This window comes from Scatophagus argus, chromosome 12 (genome assembly GCF_020382885.2).
Source record: "Scatophagus argus isolate fScaArg1 chromosome 12, fScaArg1.pri, whole genome shotgun sequence".
NCBI lineage: Eukaryota > Metazoa > Chordata > Actinopteri > Scatophagidae > Scatophagus > Scatophagus argus.
The window spans coordinates 18,514,320-18,535,695 of record NC_058504.1 but is presented as its reverse complement, the minus strand read 5'-3'; the positions used below and the strand labels follow the sequence as shown (position 1 = coordinate 18,535,695).

Sequence of the window (21,376 nt, the reverse complement as noted above, 5' to 3'; positions counted from 1 at the left end):
GCTTCTCAGCATCACACACAACAGAGAAAGAAAGAGAAAAAAACAGAGGAGTGAGTGAGGGAGCGACCACACTCTTGTTCCAGAGGGAAACAAGGGATAATTGGGGGGGGGGGGGGTTCTGGGGGAAAGTAAAGTGATGACTGGGAAAAACACACAGAGAGAGTTACAGGGAGAGGCAGAGCAATCTGCAGTGTCTGATGCTTGAGTGAGTTTTCCGAGGAGCTGATTAATGGCAGATTAAACTCGCCGTCCATCCAGTTTATGTCTCAAGCTTTATAACACGCCTGCTAGGTAGAATTTCTCAGACTGAAAAGAGCAAAACATACACAAATGGACACCCATGTTTTTGTGCACATGCATGCAGACACACAGAGGCGGTGGGCGTCATAATGGTGGATGGCAGGCGTGCATGATGGAGATGGAGTGCCAATGTTTCCCTGTGGTCTGCAGCAAAAGTCCAATAAAAGCAATACAAATACACACATGCACATGTGTACGCAAACGCTACTTGCCTGCAATGTCAGCAAACTGTGAAAGTCTGCAGGGGTAGAGCTGGCTTTATAAAAGTGTGAGAAAAAGACGCTCTCATGCATGACATCACCCGCACGCAAGCCAACAAATATGAACACATACACACAGACACACACTCCATAGATTTGTCATCAATTTAAATACCAGACATGTGAAGCCACAAGTGACAAATGGCTTTGTCCCTTTCACTGCTCCCAAGCTATACATACAGCAGACACACACACACACAGCCTTAAAACTGCTATGGTAACAGCTGGCCACAGAGTTGCGTTGAACCAAAAACTTAGACACTGCTCAATGCTTCATAGCGTCACTGACATCTCTTCATGTGGACACACCATAATCACCATGTGCCTCCAGTGGGAGAACATTTAGTGGTCAGAGAGTGAGAGAGAGAGAGAGAGAAAGATGGACAAAATGTAAGAAGAAATAGAAGGGCAGATCTCATGAGTAGACATGTGGTGGAGAGTCATGACGCAGCTTCAAAGCGCCTTTCAGACCCCCTCCTCCAAAATCAGCACGCATCACACTGTCATGATCCTTGATCCACCACACACACTCTTGGCAATCACATGTGGCTTTGAGACAAGGGTGACAAATGAGTCTTTCCTGTGAGTATCAGCTTCTAAAGCTACCTTCTCTCTCCCATAGCACTTCTTGTCTGCCTGTCTTCATCCTCTCAGCTTGGCTCACCTCGGGGAAATGTAATAATTTCATGCTGAAGAAGCTCTGGGCAGGATAGAGTGGGGGATGTAATGTCAATAAAGATCAGGATTGTGTTGCAGCTATTCATAGGTTTCTGCATAAAGCCCAAAATTCTTGGTAACTACAGTTGTTTTTTAGTTAGCTGGTGTGTGTTGCATCAGTAAAACCTAAAAAATGTCTGAGATACTATAGACTTTATTACTGTGTAAATCATCAACCAGGAAGCATGTGTACTACGTCCAAAACAAAGCAATCAATTCTATAAACACAGTCACTATAGTCCATTGTATTGCCTCCAAAAAATTACAGTTAAGAGATACTGTAAATTAAACTTCAGCAACATGAGTTCTTTAGTGATTATGCTAACATAGATGGTGTTATTAATTAGCAAAATGTTACTGGCAGCTTTTTCTAATTTGAGGAATGTTGTATCATTTTTGTGAATAGTGATTTAAACTGTAAGGTATTTAACTGAACCGCTGTGACATGGACTATGTGCCTCCCACTGTACAAAAGTATACTGGATAGCAGCGCTGCGATCTTGAGCATTTGGAGCCCGCGACTGTGCAGTAGTCATCGGGCGGCGGTGCTGCACGATTGAGTTCCTGCCCATACACCTGTCTGAATCGATCGCGACAAGTGCTCAGCTGTTATTTCACCTCTTTTTTTATATCAAATAACTTATCAGAAAAATGAACACTTTAACACATAGCCTGAGAGAAAAATTTATTTGACGTGTACTTGGAGTTTTTAATTTGTTCAGAGTCTCCTCTGTTAACCTGGACAGTGCAGGGTTTATGGCCTATATGACATGAGCCAGGGGGCAATCAAGGTGCTGTAGCTTCACTTTTGGGGAGCTATCATATTGTCCACCTTCATATACAGTCAACGAAGTGAAAAGAGCTCACATTAGCAAGCTAATCTTAGCTTTTCCAGTACATTCAGTTAAATATGTAACATTTCTATAGTAGGTTCTCTCTGTCAATGGGTGTGTATAATTAGTGAGAACTGATCTATACACTTTGTGGTAATTTGTTTATGAAGAGCTGGTATGCTAATGTAAACTGTTGTTAGATACTCATCTTCTTAGAGACACCTTGAATTAGAATACTTTTTTTTTTAGGATTGTTGGGGTCATTTGTTGAGGATAAAATAATATAACAAGAAATGTAGCATTGTAGAAAGGTTTTATATGTTCAAAGGGGGTGTGTGTTTTTCTCCAAACGACCTTGTGTTTACTGTCTGTTTAGCATAGAGAAGGTGAGGAGACAGAAGGAAAAGATGATTTTCTGAAGTACAGGAGGGAAGGAGAGGACAAAAACTATGACTCAAAGAAAGGAAAAAAGGTGGGTGACACATGTATGAAATGGAGGACAAAACAAGGTATGCAACTGGCACAGGTAGAAAGAGAAAAGTAGAATGAAAAATGATGACAGTGTAAGCTACAGAGAAGAATGGAAGAGTGGAAATGGATGCATGTCTTTTATGTTCCTGAGGGCTAAACTCTGGGGAAATTACCTCATCATTATGAGACTGCTCCAGAGTGCTACATGTACTCTTCAGCCATGTTGACTTTGCTTCAGTGGAGCGTGTGCACACACACACACATACACGCACCCTCTTCTGAATCATGGCCAATGGCATCACAGCCTGGTCGAATCACTTCCAGATTCAGTGACGTCACCCCTCTGTCAGGTTCACTGGAGGAGCAGAAAGCACGCAGACACACACACACACACCCACACACACACACACCTTTAGGCTGGATGACGATACACTCATCTGTATGTTTCTTCAGTTATGACAAGGTCATTTCAAGGCTTCTTATTCCAGCTTCTTTGTTGAACTCAGTGAGAAATATACTTGCATCATACAGTGGATACAGCAGACAACTAAGACAAGATGCTGCAGTCCCACTTGGACTCTACAGGCCCTAATAAGTTTTTAGTAGCCTTTGGAAGTTAGCAAAGTTAGCTTTGTAAGGCTCTATGTTCATATCCCAGGCCAGAATAATGCTGGAAGCCAGGTTTCGCTTTCCTTCAGTGACTACTGTTGAAGTGCCACTGAGAAATACACATTAGTATCTACTGCTCCACCAAAAGGTGAAAACTGTGAGTGTACTGGAAAGCTGTCAGGTGTGTGAATATTGGTGAAACAGTGGTACACCACAACAACACTGTCTGTGCATAAGTTAAGTTAGAACTACAGAAGGAAGACGGAAGTCAAACACCTGTTAGTGAGCTAGCAGTCATTCATTCCTGTCACTTTGGCATGATTGTAAATGAAACAATTATTTGTAAGACTGTTCTTTCTACCAAAATTTGACAAAAAAAACATAAAGGAACCACTGGATTTTCAAGGTTAGTAAGTCTTTGTTTGGGATTCTATCAGTAACAGAGTAAAACATTATGGTTGAGGAGGATATACGCAAAAAGGAATTTTTTAACATCTTAGAAACCAAAAAGTTGACTTTATCAATGGTTTATTAATCTAAAAAGCCTTCATGAATTACTAGCTATAGAGATAATTTTAACTTGAAGTCTGTATAAAGGATGCCTTATTAGAAAATAGGTGTTTAATATTTGTATATTGTATTTATATGGTTTGTTTGTTTGTTTTGCTACCCAATCTTAATTCTTAATGTTTACATGTTTTCACTAATGGTTTTTATCATTTCTGTGTTTTGTCTCTCTCTAAATCACACTTTGGCTTTCACAAAACATAAACATTATAATTATCATCTTTATAATTAAGATGTGTGATGTTATCATGTCCTGCTTAAAAATAAACTAATTTAAAGTTGGTAAAACAAAGTTGTTGGATTATAAAATCTCTTTATATGGTCACTATGCTGAGTGTGTGGTCCTTCGTGGGGCTGGGTGATTTCATAATTCATAATATCATCTGCATTGGTATAGTAAAGTTGTGTGTGTATGTGTATGTGTGTGTGTGTGTGTGTGTGTGTGTGTGCATGTGTGTGTGCTTGAAGGTGGAGGAGGAGTGAAGGATATAAGAGTAAGCTGCTAAAATTGATGACATCCCCAACACCACCCCCATTTCTCACCATGTCAAAGTTCACCATGCTAGAAAGAAGACAAATGTGATGTGATATACTGTGGATGAAAATGATAGCCTGTGTGTGGGTGTATATATATGTGTGTGTGTGTGTGTGTGTGTGTGTGTGTAGGAGATTGTCTAGAAGGACTTTCCTGCACTTCAAAAGTCTAAGCCCTGGTCAGGATGTAGTTATGGAGCGCTAATTTGAGAGCTGTCTGATTGCAGACTTTCTGTGGGCCCCTACCAAACACACACACACACACACACACTCTCTTTATCAGTCATTAATCTATCAGGTGTCATTATAAGGGGAAGATGGGCTGATTGGAACCAGAGGGAGACAGAATGATGTCACACAAACACACTTCACCACCAGAGTGCTCATGTGTCTTCGCGTCACCCTTTCATCCTCATCATCACACACGCGCTTGTACGTGTGACTGACATATAGACAGATAAAAGTGCAAAAGTGGGCCTATGAGGGAACCAATTATTCATGCTGCTTCATTCTTCTCCAACATCTGAGCCACAGCAAACCAAAAATGGTTACTGCCAGCACCAGCTTCTATAAAAACAGATCAGTCGAGAGCCTGACGAAAAGGCAGGATGAAAAGGTCTTTGAATACGATAACAGGAACGTTATTTTGTGTGAAGATCAGTGTGTATCTTTAATGAATGCGCCTGTGTTAAGATAGACGGATGGATTATTTCTCCGGCGGCCTCAGCACAGTCTTTCCACGTACATGAATACATTTTTACCCACCGCTCAGTACACAAGCGATAAGGTCATGTTTGGAGCAGTTGTTGTTTAGCAGTGTCACTAATCCCTTAAAGAGGTGCTGTGTTTCTATGATGAGAATGGATCTCTTTATTAACACTGACGGAGGCTCATTATCTATAAATACAGGCGGGAGCCACTAATAAATCATTTCTCGTGGCCCTGATAGAGCACTAACCACAAGGCATTAAGGCATCGTGAATGCAAACCACACGTTGGCAGGCACAGCTCTTTGCGTGTGTGTGTGAGTTACACCACGCTTTGGCAGGCAGTATGATGGGGCTTGAACTGGGCTTTTGATTGAAATAGCATGTTGTCGTTTGAGTTCCCATTTCGGCAGCCTTTAAATTACAGTGTCTCTACGGAGTTTCAGAAGGTCTCTCGGGATGGGAATAAAGTCAGAAAAGAGAACATGCATTTCTATAAATGTGAGGACAATCTGAATATGACTTAAGAGCTGCTGAATGACAGATTTTTCTTCTGACTTGAGTGGTGTGGTAGCAGGATTAATTAGTTTCACCAGTTCACGCATCAGTGTGTATGCGGACTTTCATGTTGACAGGTGTTGAGGCAGTGTGTATCATCAGCTATAAAAGTCCTTTCTATATTCTTAGTAGGCTTATTTATTAACCCAGCTAGTTTCAGACTGTATAGTTATGAAACTGTATTGCATAATTAAAACTCGAAAATGTCTTGGTAGGGAAAGACTTAAGTCATCAGTAAATGGTTGAAATGACAAATACTGAAATACTGTCTACCAAACATCTCAGTTTTAGTGATACAGAAAGTGGCCTACAGGCCTAATGCAAGCTACAGTTAATGTTAGCTCTGTGAGTCAGCTATCATTATAGGCAGTGAGTACTTGTTTAAGGTTAACAGCAATCTCTTGAAGAACTACACTAGTTTGTGTGCTTCAGCCTGTTTTACTTTATAGAGCTTTTAGGCGAGCTAGTGTAACTGACTACATTACCGCTGTCTGAAGTAATGTAAGCCAAAACAAGAAACAGAACTCGTAAATGTAAGCCTGTTGTTACTCAACCACTTTGTTTTTTTTACAGTTATGTGTGTTTCAGAGTTGGTAGGCTAGTTTTAATGCAGTTTATGATTGACTGAATTACGATAACCCAATCATTTAGTAGACACGCAGTCTTTGTCTTAAAACCCCAACTGTACATTATTATCAACTGTTCTTCAACCTCAACAGTAAGTTTCATCTTCATGACCACTGGCTTAAAAACATAGAATTTTTGCTAGATTAACACTATTTCCTCTCTTACATTCTTTGCTCAGTTCATCCTGTCTAGCTCAGCTAGCATCTAACTCATGCCAGGACAGACTGGCTAAACTCTGACAGTTTAACCTTCCTCAGAGGTCACTCCTATTCTTACAGCAGTCAGATCAGCACAGCCTTCTGCTTCAATTCAGGCCAGCCCTGTATAACCAATCATACCCCAATCCAGGCCCATTTTGCAGAGATGAGGGATGAAAGGTCCGATTAGGGCCTGCTGGAAGTATTCAGTGTGTAGCCCCCACCCTGCCCAGCCCATCATTCTAGTCAGCGGCCCCTTCTAACCAGACCCTCTCCCCTCAGCCCTGCACTACTCTGAGCTGTGATTGACATGTGAATTACAGTGTGTGGTGATGATAATAAGAGTGCTACCCAGGGCCAGGCCTGAGCCTTCCAGCCAACAGCCAATCCCAGCTGGCACTGGCTGAAAGACAACCGCTGCCACCATCTGAAGAGGCAAATAAAAATGACAAGCTAACTGTTAAAGAACTGCAGATTTTTCACATGTTGTTTTAAAAGCTTTTGTGGTTCCGCCAGATTCTTTCTTCAACTCTTTCTCCCTTTACTTCTCCATTTTCACTCTTCTTCCCTGTGACCACATCCAGATATATGAAACCCCTCATTTATCAGGGCAATCTAAAAATAATTCCCCTCCACTGCGGCAAGGCTTTGATAAAAAAATATGTGTTCAGAATGATTGCACTCAATTGGGCAGAAACAGATAAAGAAGTGTGTGACTGTGGGGTCCCTCAACAACCTCACACCACATGCACGAACATAACGATGGGTTCCCCCAGAATAATTACTACTTCCCCTCACTGCGCATGTTAACAACACCAAGAGGAGCCCTCAACACCTCACAAAGTTGCTGAAATCAGCTAATAATCTTTCAGTGTTTCAGTGCTGGCATTGTTCATGTTTATGCATTGTTTCTTTCAAAAAGTCCAACATAATGTGCTAGTTACACATTACAGTATTAAGGAAATTACACTCTAACACCCTGCAGATTAGTTTTCCATCCCTTGACATCCTTCTGGGAAGAGTCCTGGCAGAGCTGCCCGTCTGAACCGTCACTCCGAGGAGCTGATGAGACTAAGGGGAGAGAAAAGGCGCTCAACTGAGATCCTCCCATGCAGAGTCTGACTCTCATTATCAATTACGGCTGTTTTTGTTTCTTTTCACCGCAACCATTAACCACACAGTTACTGGCAGTCAGGGAGAGAGAGAGAATGGAAAGGAGAGAGAGAGAGAGAGAGAGAGAGAGAGAAGAAAAGGCAATTTTCATCAAAAAGAATTAGCTATCCAAACAAATGAGGCGAATGTGCCATGGAGGCGGATTCAAAGCGGGCCCCCTGAAAGCGTTGTGGAAAGATGAAGATCTATATGTGTTTAATAGGAAGGGGGTGAGTAGCATGGGATAACTAAAGGCTTAGGCAGTGAAACAGACAAAGAAAGGGGGAAAGGAGGAAGATAATTCACAACACACTTGTGGTGAGAGGAGGAGGTTGTGTCTTGGCAGAGATGTTGCTGTCTTCTCCTCTCCTCTCTTCCTCTTGCCCTGGTCCCTTGTTACCCACCCGGTCTGGCTGAGGCACAAGGAGCCAGTAAAGGCTGGATGCCATGGCACATGAGCCATTAAATCTTCCTACACAGTGGGCAGGGGGGAAGGCGTAGCACCAGGCCTCATGCCCAGACTCCTCACGCGCTGCCAGCCCAGAGACCCAGAAAGCAGAGGTGCTGCACGGGGGGGAAAGGAAAGGTGAAAAACTAACTAGATATTTAGCTCTTTCAGGCATGATTATTACGCTGAGCATGTCATAAACTTGTCTGCAGTTAATTCAGAAATGCGTTGACTGAGTGCTGACTAGGACCAGAGGGAGAGCACCCAGTTTACCTTTGGAGTGGCCTACCTGAGGATGCAAGAATATCTGAGTGTTGATATCTTTTAAGGACAGCACTTAAGTCCGTCTCTTAATACTTTCCAACCTTGTATGTACTACTCAGCTCCAAGTCCATCTGTTCCTACCAAGCATGAAAATGTAGGAGGTTTATTTAGCCAGTTTTAATAGTGAACAGGGCTCTTCTTACGGATGATTTTCAGTTACTGGTTTCATTTGGTGCTCTAGTATTGAAACTGGAACTGAACTGAATGAAATGTATCGTGAACTTGAATTGTGGATTTCTCTTTGTTGACACATTTTGGATAAAATGAGTAACTCAACAAAGTCTAGACATTTTAATGCAAATATGCTCTGTCTTTATATCTTTGCTGTTTTTGATTCATTTATGAATTTTTGAATGTTTTTATTGCCTTTTTAAAAGTAGGTTATTTTTTGCCGCTACAACATGTTTTCCTTCACATTTTAATCTTATATCTCTATATTTCAGTGGTGGAAGGATCTTCAGTAACAGCAGCAATATAAATAATACATTTAACACATACATGTAATGTATTACATTTACATGTAATACGTTTAACTTTTTTAATTATCTAGTTTGTATACATTCTTCTGGTGTAGCTTGTGAGTGTTCCCTCTACAATCAGTAAAGTTTTATTTTAATCTATTATATGGTATAATAAATTCTTTGTTTATTATATTTTGTACCATAAACTAATTCTGCAAAGTAATTAAAGCTGTCAAATAAATGTGGAATAAAAAATACAATATTTGCCTATGAATTGTAGTGGACTAGAAATACAAAGTAGTAGAAATACTTGAGTAAAGTTCCAAGTACAGTACTTGAATAAATGTACTAGTAACTTTCCACCTATCCACCACTGCCATATTCTTATAGTTTTAGTGCTCTTATTTTATTTTCTCTTTTGTCAGCCATCTGAAAAACGCTTTGAACTGCAATTGAAAAACACTTTGAACTGCAATAAACCTGTATTAAAGATGCTGTACAAACAGTTCAACTGATCAATTGATTGTTTGACGGAGGAGAGTGATTACTGATTAAGAACACTGAGATTTTCCTTTTTGTCATCAGCAGACAAATCGGACAAGACATACATGTCTCTCAGTAATTTATCTCTCAGAAGAGAATTTACGTTTCAGTGGCAAAATATTTGGTACACATAATCAGTCAACTCACATAGGCAGAGCAGGATGTGATCAACGTCACACTGACGCTCCCGTTGGAGCTGATGCAGAACCAGAAGCCGAGAGGAGACTCTGTTTGTGCAAAGTGAGGATCCCTGCAGGGACTTGACAGTCTGAGAGACGCTGTGGACCTCAGACAGCCATACCCTCCGAAAGAGGGACAAGAAAAAGGTTATGAGTAGCAGATGTGATACTACACACACACACACACACATGCACACACACACCATGGAGCTGATGACATTTCAGGGTCGAAGGAATTTGTCACTCTGTAATTGGTCATGTCGCAAAAAGTGTTGACTGCTTGTTTCTGCTCTCATCTTCTTCATGTATCCTTCACAGCAGCTCAGGATGTTTTGGCGCAGCCTATTTAAAATAGAAATGGCAGAAACCGTCAGTAACAATGTGTGTAAATAAAATAACACCCCGTACGCTACTTGAAATCCTCACTGAAGATGAGGTTTTCAACAAATGTATGTAACCATTGTTGGAAACAATTAGCACATCGTTGTCTCATTGCTGAGTGTGTTTTCCAGGTGAGCTTTCGTTCACATCCAAGAGCTCACATCCCATTAGTGCCACAACACACACTTAGTGTGTACAGCATTCTGTGTTCAAACACTCCACATATGTCACGCCGGACGGGTGGTTGAAGTTTGACGTTTGGCAGTGTGTGGGCATCCGCTCCAGCAGCACATGCCCAGAATAACTCCTATAAACACACACACAAAACACACACATACTAACTGCTCAGCATCAGGATCCAACTTAAAACAAACCATCAGGGCCCCCCGTCACATCCACTCAGCACTGAGCTACAGACAGACAGGCCTGTTTATAAACACACACACACACACACACACACACACACACATTAATTTGTGTACATATACAGTACAGGCATACGCCTACCATGAGCGAATGGCTGGTCATGATTACTCTTTGGGCATCAGTCCCAGCCCTCCAAACACACACAGGCACACACACACTTCAGCATACGTATCGGCCATCAGGTCACAGTGACAACATGGCAAGGTGACTGTCATATAACAAAGTATTTGTACTGAAATAGACACAGGCGCGCGCGAGTGTGTGTCTTTAAGTAGAAAGATTTTCCTTTAACCAAATTCAGTTAGCTGCATCTGAGCCTAAACAGGCCTGCCACTCATTTGCAAACCAATTATTAACCGGTGAGTAGGCTATTAATATGTCCGCATATCCGCAAATCAATGAAGATGATGGCGCAAAATAATCTGTGAGCGTAATTGCGGCTGGTCATCAAACTTCCGCATTAACGGAAACCAGAGGCCCGTGCCAAATTGGATTTGAGTCTCTTGTTTCCGCCCGGCATATTGTGCTTAATAAGAGGAAACACGTGTACCAAACATCCCAGAGAGGGATCAACGCATATTCGCAGTGGATTAAGAATCCCAAAACAACTAGAAGCAGCTTCGTGTAGTGTTCAGCAGGGCCAGGCATCACTTGCCTGCACGTCCCTCATCACTCGGCTGACATCCCATAATCCCTTGACCAAGATTTATGATCTGACTCCCGAAGACAACGTGGAAAAATAATCTCTCAGACTTGACTAGAAGGAAACTAGTCGGGCTATTTCTAACGCTTTCGTGCGTCCTTCTCTTCAGGAAAAGGCAGCAACAGAGCAGGCGGACGGTTGTCTCTGTGTCACTGGGATGCACTCTTTGTTAAAGTACTGGGAGAAAACGACAAGTTGGGGATGAATAAACACAAGCCCAGGCCGCAATCCTGAAACAGGTTATGATGACAGACAGCATGTGATTCCGGTTGGTCATAGTTCTCCATTTCCCGGCTGTTGTCAGAGATTTCCATCACCAACCAAACCAACCGTGTTGTAAACACAGTCCTCATTTGTTTTCTCCTCACAGCAATTATATCCTGTGATTAAAAAACATTTTAAATAAAGCCTTCGCTGACTTTTATTTGTGTAAAGCGGATCTATTTCATGTCGAGCAGTAATGTAATAATCCCGAGCTGTCATTACGGCCCAGTTTTACCCTTCGCGCCGAACTCAATCTGATCTCCCCATTTATGAGAACCAGACCGGCGCACAACCTCACCGGGCACCGCAAAGTAGAAAAAAAATCCACTTCTACACCGGAGGGACGGGAGACAAGAGACCGCTTTAAGGAAAGCTTTCAAATTAATATAGGAAATGTTAGCTTCACCAGAAATGCTTCGGAGAGCGGAGATATTTTGCTTTCCAGATGGTCTGAATTAAAAGACTTAAATATTTGTGCATAGACTGCCCGTCCAGTGCTTGAAAATGTTCGTTCTATTTATCTATCGGATGTCTAAATGAGGGGAAGCAACATGGAAAATACGCAGGTCAATAAAAAAGCTTGCTTATGTTAAAACATTGAGAAAATGTGTTTTAAAACTTTTAATTACATCACACTGAAGCCTTCAAACACGTTTTCAGTTAGTTTTCTGACTTTATCATCATCATTTAGCGGCCTTTACTCTCATTTTAGGTTTGAACCCACTGAACCTGCATTGCATTACAAAATGACACTAACTTGAAGAAGAAAAAAACTCCAACTAAGTCTAAGTTTTCTGTTCATCTTAAACAGCAGCATCTTAACGACGACCTTCGTCCCACAGCATAAAGATGCTGCTGCTGGTTGTTCTGAACGTCCAAAAGCCACTCAAACCAGACGAACACTGCAAAAAATATCGGTTATGTACTGCGTCTGTGTACTTTTCTCCAGCTAGTGGAGAAATGGCACTTGATCGCACAGCTTAACTTTAATTGCAGTTAATCTGAATTCAAGAGCTTTTTGAATCTGATTCCACCTGTTGATAGCAATAAATTATTCAGCCTCTTTCTGCATCCTTTCAAAGTAGTGACTGTTACAAAAGTTTAGAAAAGCGATTGCTTAGAAAGAAATGTTTTAACTTGCTTTTGCTGTGATATTCCTCTCATTTGTGTCAGGAAGTTAGGATTTAAGAACATAATAAGCATGAGCATGTCCATTTTTTGCAGCGCAGGCCCATGTGGAGGAATACATGCCGCGCTCTTCCCTCCCTCTCTGTGACGCGCTGAGGGGAACCAGAGGAACAAGCCCTGTGTGAGACAGAAAGGAAAAGGGAGGCACAGAGAGGGATAAAGGGGGAGAGGGGGACATATTCGCTGTGAGGAAGAGAGGCGTGCCAATAATCAAGGATTTTGGATGAGGACGCGCGTCTCGGAGAACACATGGGAACTCACTGGATCATTTACGCAGCGTCACGGAGCCGCCGTGAGAGAAGAGGGGCTCCCTGAGCTGCTGTTGCTGCTGCCTGTTGTGTGCCTGTCCTGAATGAGCTCGGACACCGAACCTTGTGCGGGACAAAATCAAAGCTGACACGGATATACGACTCGCAGAAACACGGGATCCTTCGCTAAAATGCAGGGTCTGAGTTCCAGGGCTCACGCGTTTTCGGTGGAGGCGCTGGTTGGGAAACCCTGCAAGAGGATGAAAGTCTCGGAGGGACACGAGTCAAGTTTAGCTGCAGACACCGGGAGCGACACGAGCATCTTCACAGGTGAGACCGGAGGATCGATGGATCTTGAACATCTCATTACTATTATATATACAAGCATTTTACGCACGAGATGGAACAACAAAACCCATTGCAATCGTCAGTTTGAAAATTATTTTGTTTTATCAGACCCATGTTTACTACATTTTCACCATTTGACTTTTATATTCCATCAGTTAAAAAAACAAAACAATCAGATAATATTGTTTGGGGGGAAAATGCTTGGCAAATATTCTCCATGTTACATGTCAAACTGGTGCAACTTTCTCTGTGTTCCTTTCTCGTTTTTTTTCTTCAAAATCAAAAAGTTAAAGTTTGAGCTATTTGTAAATGATCTTGCAAAACAAACAACTTCATATTTGCATATATTTATTACTCGGCTTATATTCTCATCCTTGTCTTTTCCCCTTTATAGGCCTGAATGATTATCCAGTCAGCCAGATGAAAAAAGCAAGTTCAACGCCGAGGAGGACGGAGGACACTTGCTGTGACCCCGACAGACAGACTGTGAGATCACGGGCTGAAGAGGCTGACCCCAGCGGGGAGGAGAACAAGCCGAAGGAGGGCGACTGCCGCCCAGACAGAGAGGTCCGGGTAGAGCTGCAGGGCTCCGAGCTGTGGAAGAGATTCTATGAGATCGGCACCGAGATGATCATCACTAAAGCTGGCAGGTAAGCATGGATAAGAAGACCGATTTTTACAGTCATCTGTAGCAGTTATGGAGGGAGCTTAATGCTGTTTCTATCCTCCAAAACCTCCACTCAACTCCAAACGGTTTTACCCCACACATACGAGGGCAAGATGAACATTTGACAGGCAGTTACTGGGGTCTGATCGGAGTATGCGCTCAGTTGTTAGGCTATAAGGGTAAAAACTCCACACATCAGCTAAAAAGTAAACAGAAGTCTTATAGAATTTGGTGAGATTTAGGATTGGGCCTCCACTCTTTTAAAATAGATCTCAATATGATAAACAACACGAGCAGGCCGCACACTCTGCAGCTCGGGCCTCGCTGCTTAAACAGACATATAAGCGCCATTGTCCAGCCAGTGTTTCGTCGCTTTCAGTCCGTTATACGCACATTAGTCTCCGCGCTGCCCTACATGAAAATGGCTGGGGTGGTCATTGTTAGTGATGTGATAGATGATATGATACTGGTCCCAAGCTAACCGTTGTGCGGTCACAGGTGCGCGCTCCAGCAGATAGGAAATCAGCAGCTTTACACGTTTTAAACAAATTTGCTGAACTCTGAAGTTAAATATTAATTATTTAAGATTAGGTTAAGCAGTAAAAATATGATGAAAAATTTTGGGGGGCTCTTCGTTTTTGTGACTTCGTTGATATTCTGGAATTTAAAAAGAGAAATGCAGTACACTGTATGGATCGTCTGAGGTATATTTGTGCCTTTGCCTTTTGTTGAAAATAAAGGAAATTACTACATTATATCAGACTCATACTTTACTACATCTATATGATCTGAACTGCACATTTTATAATGCAATCCTATGACATTTGTAGATCGATTAAACTGACTTTACCTTTTGGTCTTAAAGATATTCATTTGTGGTCTGACAGGTAACCACGTGCGTCTTCTGTTTTTTACGCCCAGAAATGAGTTATTAGGACATAACTACTTGGTGAAATCTAAGTTCCGTTTATTCAATTACGGAGAACACACGCTATAAATCTCGACTGAGAAGATGCCCTAATGGCCCCTCGGGGTCCCTGAACTCTCCTCTGAACTTGGCCGCTGCAAGCAGGACAGTTTCTGCCTCGGCAGTTGTTGCTGGACTCTCAATGTGTGGTGTTCACACACATTTTAACCTGTTTTTTTCTTTTTTCTATTTTTTTTTTTAAAGTTTAGCACAAAGTTACTAAATGGAATTAAAAAACGTCAATTTCCCAATGTGCTGTGCTTTCTCCTCTCTCCTGTCCTTAGGAGGATGTTTCCCTCTGTGCGCGTCAAAGTGCGCAATCTGGACCCGTGCCAACAATACTACATTGCGATGGACGTCATGCCAGTGGACTCAAAACGCTACAGGTATGTGTGTGTGCGTGTGTGTGAATGTCTGTGTGTGTGTGCATCAAATTAATCAAGTTCACTATTTACGCATTGCTATATTTATTTCCACTCTCCCGTCGCGCGCAGGTACGTGTACCACAGCTCGCAGTGGATGGTGGCAGGAAACACGGACCACTCCTGCATCTCTCCCAGGCTTTACGTACACCCAGACTCGCCGTGCGCAGGAGAGACGTGGATGCGTCAAGTCATCAGTTTTGACCGAGTGAAACTCACCAACAACGAGATGGACGATAAGGGACATGTAGGTAACCCACGTGAGCATGAGCTGCTTCCTTTTTCTCTCAGCACAGCTCGTAATAGATAGTGATCGTCCGAGCGGACGGTATCAGGTATTTTTTAAGTCTCTTGACTATTTTAAAAAAATATATTATTCCGACGCACTTCTTGGTGTGAGAGAGCTCCCGTCAGCTGGTAGGACGCAGGGTAAAGGTAGAGGAGCAGCAGCTTCAGTCCTGCTCAGACTGCTCTCATACACACGTTGAACCATAAACAGAATTTAGGAAGAAAAGTCTGTATACCTTTTAGGGATAGAGGAAGTGGAAATCCTTCTCAGCTCCAGAACTTCCTGTAAAGGTTCAGTGATGTACAGATGTGACAGATGTGGTAAGTGACGAGGCTACAGAAGGCTTTTCACTTGATCCTCGTGTTTATAAATCCTGCCTGGAATTTGGATTTATTCTGGTATAAGATGAAAGAATGTAAAAACTGCCTTTTGCACTGCAGCTGAAACTTGGCTCTCTGAAACAGCCTGATAATCACTGACTTCATGTTCAGCTGTCACCTAACAAGGCCCCTTTGGAACTCTCATTTTTGTTTTTAAATACTAATGAAAACATGTTGAATGACAAATCTGTTTATCTTATTTATTATGTTATTATGTCATGAATATATTTTATCTGGTTTCGGATTTAGCTGTTAAAAAAGAAAACTCCACAGTGGCCAAACTATTCATTTTAATATCCCACTGTATTTTGGCTCTTTCCCCCTAAAATATACAAAATTAGAATAATAATGACAGAACACAAAATTTTCACTCCTTCTCAGTTAGATAATATTTGTATGACACACTAGTTGAGTGATATTTTCTTAACTTTATTTGTTTATTTGAATAGCACATTCAAGCTAAATCTGGGCTATTTGAATTTTAATGTTTGTAAATATTATTTTGCTGAGTATGTTTGTGTTTCATAGATTATGCTGCCTGTTGTGACATTACTGTAAATCACATTTCATTCTTTTATAATATTACCTTATCATAGCTTACCTTTTCTTATCATGTCACGTCTATGGGAGGTAATTTGAATAGCCTAAGTGAAATAATTTGCATAAAACGATTTGAAACTTTAAGTTTTAGCAACAACCAGGGACCATAGAGAAAATTGTGATGGATATTTTTCACTATTATCTGACATTTCATATATGAAATGATTAATCTGTAAAAAAAAAAAAGTAATTAAAAAAGTCTTCTAATTAATTGATAATGACATGAATCTTAGTTGCAGAGAGTGTGTTTGTCTCTGCAGTTCAACTTAAAGACAATGCTGTAACTGAAACTTCTAAAATTTAAAACATCCTCCTCGCCATCCAGATAATCCTTCAGTCGATGCATAAATACAAGCCACGTGTGCACATCATCCAGCATGACCCTCGGATGGACTTGTCACAAATCCAGTCGCTGCCTGCTGAAGGAGTGCACAGCTTCTCCTTCCCAGAAACTGAGTTCACCACAGTCACAGCCTATCAGAATCAACAGGTAAAAACCTTATCTGATCCTATAGGACGCTGGCTCACTTTGTACCATAGTAACAAACAATGTATTTGACCAACATGGTTTAGAAGCTAATGCATTTTAAGAAGAATGCCATATCTTTTAAATATCTGGTTAAAAATGCTGTGTATTTACATCCTTTATGAGCCTGAAATATTAAAAAAGTAAACATTAAGTCTCTTCATTGTTCTTGCCTGTAATATTCCTCAATGATCCAATTACCATTTCAGGCCTGCTCAACCTCATATAAAAATGCTTTAAACTGTACCTCATGAAGGTGGTGAGGCACACTTCTCTGGAGTCTCAGCAAAATCATAAATGACAGAGTCACGATTTTCTGTCAGACCATTCACTCCAGAGCTGGTGTGTGTGTGTTCCTTTGCATGGGAGCTGACCCCGCTGTTGGCTACCATTCCTCCAGTAACAGAGCCATCCGTGGCAACTGCCAGCTCTTTTCATCAGGGCTCATTTTACCATCAGCGAATGTATTATTACAGAAACTCAATAATGAGCTGTGACTGGGCCGACTGCTGGAGTCCACAGCCCATTAAAACACCAAATAAAACTGTACAAGCTCCAAGAACCCTGTTTGACATGGCTGATCGCCCCGGGTGCTGCTGGGAGATGCAGTCCCCAAGGGAGAGCTCTGCCGCTCTCCATGCTGTTGTAAAGCTGAGCTCATTGTTATCTTAACACATCACCGGCTGACATGTCCACTCTAACCCATGTCTGTTCCTCTCCCTCCGGGCAAGATCACAAAACTAAAAATCGACAGGAACCCGTTCGCCAAGGGCTTCAGAGATCCAGGAAGGAATAGGTACAGAAAACCTCACCAAACACTGACACTTGTTTCAGCTCAGAAAGCACACTATAAGACCCGAGAGGGACTCAAAGCTCAGCCACTGACATGTGACACCACATAAAACCTTCAAATGAAGTTGAACTGTGTAGTGCAGAATTTCACACCTCTCAGAACCAATATTTAAATACCTGGAATAACACTTTCAGTGCTTTTACAGTGTATGTGTGTATGTTTGTGTGCAGGGGAGTGTTGGATGGCTTGTTGGAGACATATCCCTGGAGGGGCCCTCTCAGCTTAGACTTCAAGCCTTTTACCATACAGTTTCAAGGTACTGTGCTGCAGCTCTTATTATTTCTCTGGTGTTTTTTTTTCTTTTTCTTTGTGATTCAAGTTCTTGACATCCTTTTTGACAGGGGGCTCCGGGTCACCGACCAGCAGTGACAAGGGTCTCCTCCCTCTCTCCTCGTCTTCATCCCTTCGTCCGTTCTCCGTGTCAGCGCTCTCCTGCCAGGACGCCACTCTGCACACCCTCGCCCTTCCTCTTTACGGCAAGGCCTCCTCCGCATCGCCCAACTCCCCGTTGCCCGGCAGAGCCTTCTCCTCCCTGGGAGCAGACAGACTAAGAGGTCTGCCCCAGCTGTCTCCGCTGACAGACCTCCCACTCCTCTCAGCGCTGCAGGCAAAGAAACCTGCGCACTGTAGGGACCCATGTCTTCACGGATCTCTGGGGGGCTCCCCGTGTTTCTTCCCCCTCCACAGCCCAATCAGCCCTCAGGGGCCCTCTCTCCTCCCTCATCTCTCTGATACTGTGGGTCCCTACTGTCTTTACCGCTACAGCTTCCCCCTGAACCCCCAATTCACAGCCATTTCCCGGCATGCCAAACTAGTCGATGACACCACAGACAGTCTGCTGCGCCAGTCTCCATGGCACCCGACCACCAACCACTGCCTCTGACAGCTGGACCGCACTTTAATGCTCCGGCCCATTGAGTGTAACAAGCCAAAGCTTACTGCAGCAAAGCAGAGAAGGCTGATTCTCTGTTGAAGACTCAGTGGAGCAATAAAAGCAGAACTGTGGCTGTCTGGATGTTTTTTGTATTTAAAAACTGTTTCGTAAGTGTATTGGATTCACCAGCACAAAAACTGACCCTGAAGCAGATCATGGGCAGCCCCTCTTCACTGTGCATACTCAACCTACAGCCAAAAGGCCCGACATTAGCGTGATCAGAAATGTAGACAGGATGTAGATTTTTATTTGGGACAGAAAGCTTCTTTAACACAAGGCGGAATGTGTTTCCTGCCTTAACTACTTAACAGGCTGCAACAGTGTTACCAAACAGTATCAGCAATAGGACCTGAGGTATGTAATTTAAATATTACTGAACATGAGAAGGACTGTTAAACTGACCACAAGTGCCCATTAAAGTATTTTTCATATTTTGTAGTTCAGATTGTACACCAGCATTCAAAATGTTCTTTTTTCATACAAAGAGTGTGTTATACAAGGCAAAAGAGGAACTTCTAGTGTATTCCAAAGTACAACAGCAAAACATATGTCCTGTTGTGCAACAGGAAGCAATTTTGAATACGAAATTATGCAAAAACGTCCTTTGAGGTACTTCACTGTTTCTTGGAATTGGACAGACATTATGATGTAATTATATGATGTTGCGCTTTCCGGGCTCTAAACTAAGCTGAATCTCAGTGGCCACCCCTGACTAATAACATGAGCTCATCAGGTCTCTGTGTGATTTTAGAGGAAGAACAACAGCTGCCAGGTTTCAGGTGGCCAGTTTCCATTCCCGTACTTTGTTACCAATAACAGGACTAATCAGAGACGCATGGCGGTCAAAGGGTTGTTCCATACAGGCCTTTATACACAACACGATTGGAATAAGGATCCTTGCCCTCTGAAATATGCTAAAGCGAGCGTGTCACTATTGTAACACTGTTCCAGGAAACACAGTAAACCAATACTGCTGTGTTAAGAACCTGACTTTCAAAAACATGTGGACGTTTTTTTAAAAAAAAAAAGTAAATTCCAGTGCGCAGAATGAAAACCTCTCATAACTGTGGGCCAACATAATGCTGTGTTTTTTGCCCATACCAAAGGGGGCACACCCGTTCAGACGCTGATGTGATAATTCCTACCTTCAGCTCAGACTCAAAACCCTGCACCATCCCTCGTTCCCTCCCTTCTTCTCAGTGCAACTAGGAGCGGCGGTTTAGGCAAAGCGGGGGAAATGGCCTTTTTCCCGACAAACGGTCATAACCAAACAGCAATTTTCTTGTCATGGCCAAGCGTGGCAGTGAGCTAATGCTTGCTGGACGTGGAAATAGCAGGAAGGAGTTAATTGTGGAACTCAGGCAGGGGATGGCCCGTGTCTCAGTGCTCAGTCAGGTGCGTTGCTATCAAACAGCCTGTCCTTTGTCTGCAGACGGACATAATCTGCACTGGTTATTTGATACTGTCTGTCATTTCCATGTTTGACTGTGTAGGACAATCATTTTAAACTCCCAGCTAATTCCTGATCTTTCAATTAGACAAATTGCTTTCATACCAGGAGAGCTGAACGTTGCACCTGCTGCCCTCCAGTAGAATAATACACAAACACAAATTACATAGATTAAGATTTGAGCAGCTGACATTTATTTGTGTCTTAATACTGTTGCTGTTGTACTATGTTGCAAGTGGTAAGCAACATTTGGGAAATTGACTTTAATTAGGTTGTACATGTATACACTTTGCAACACTAAAAGTATTTTGGATATGAGAAATATTTTAATAATGTGGCAAATATTTCTGTTTTTTTGCATTCTTGTTGAGAAATAAACAAGAAGATCTTTAATGCTGCCATGTCTGTACACTAAATATGAAGCTACTGCCACCCTGGAAATGCAAAAACCAGTGTGCCTTTATACACGATATCTCATGTTTAACTCATGCAAAATAGAGTGAAACAAACTCAGGTTGTGATTTTACAGTATGTAGAGAGCTGTTTCTTAGCTAAGTGAGGTAACTGCCAACGTTTTTACTCTTCTGCTTTTGTACAGTTTAAACAGCCAAGGTGACGTGTGCTAACGTGTTTCATTTCTCGATGCTATCGGATGGTGTGTGGAGTGACACTATTTTCCTTGTTTGCATTTTTTTCTGCTTGGGTAAGCTAAACAGCTACGGGCTTTTATTTTATAAGCTGATATATATATAGATATATATAGATATATATATTTCATTTCATACTAGGGTTTCTTATCTTGTCAAACCTTTGTTTATGAACTTGTTAAACCCTAAATTTGCTTGAAAATGACTGTTGAGATAACCTTTTATCAGCCTGTTGATGATTAACCGTGCTGTCTGCCCTGCCACGTTGTTAATTTGCTTGATAATGTGTCAGCATAATCCTCTTGAAAGTGGTGGCTGAAACAACATGGCAACTGTGCTGATTCGACTTTGTAATAACACCAGGAAGAAAAGTTTCTGGGCTGTTCCAGAGTGATTGACAGGCAGTAAAGGGAGAGAAATCTGACCCTGAAGTCATTTGTTTCCAATCATGTGAAATGGCATCCTGAAACAGGAGAGAAGCTCGGCAGATAGTTGGGATGTGTAAATATACTCTGCCTTCATTAGATTAACATACCCGGCACACATGCGCACACACACACGCACCACACCACACAAACACACATGCAGTGGTCATC

At 42.1% G+C, this 21,376-nt stretch overlaps 1 protein-coding gene across 1 annotated transcript; it reads left to right on the top strand.

The window, feature by feature from the left end:
• The first annotated feature begins 12,396 nt into the window (after positions 1-12,396).
• On the top strand, positions 12,397-20,785 carry tbx22 (T-box transcription factor 22). The gene is made up of 8 exons (XM_046407170.1): positions 12,397-13,027; positions 13,440-13,695; positions 14,964-15,065; positions 15,174-15,348; positions 16,696-16,860; positions 17,628-17,692; positions 17,920-18,005; positions 18,091-20,785. The coding sequence occupies exons 1-8, from the start codon at positions 12,889-12,891 to the stop codon at positions 18,630-18,632; spliced, it is 1,530 nt and encodes a 509-aa protein (XP_046263126.1). The 5' UTR covers positions 12,397-12,888; the 3' UTR covers positions 18,633-20,785.
• The last annotated feature ends 591 nt before the right edge of the window (positions 20,786-21,376 follow it).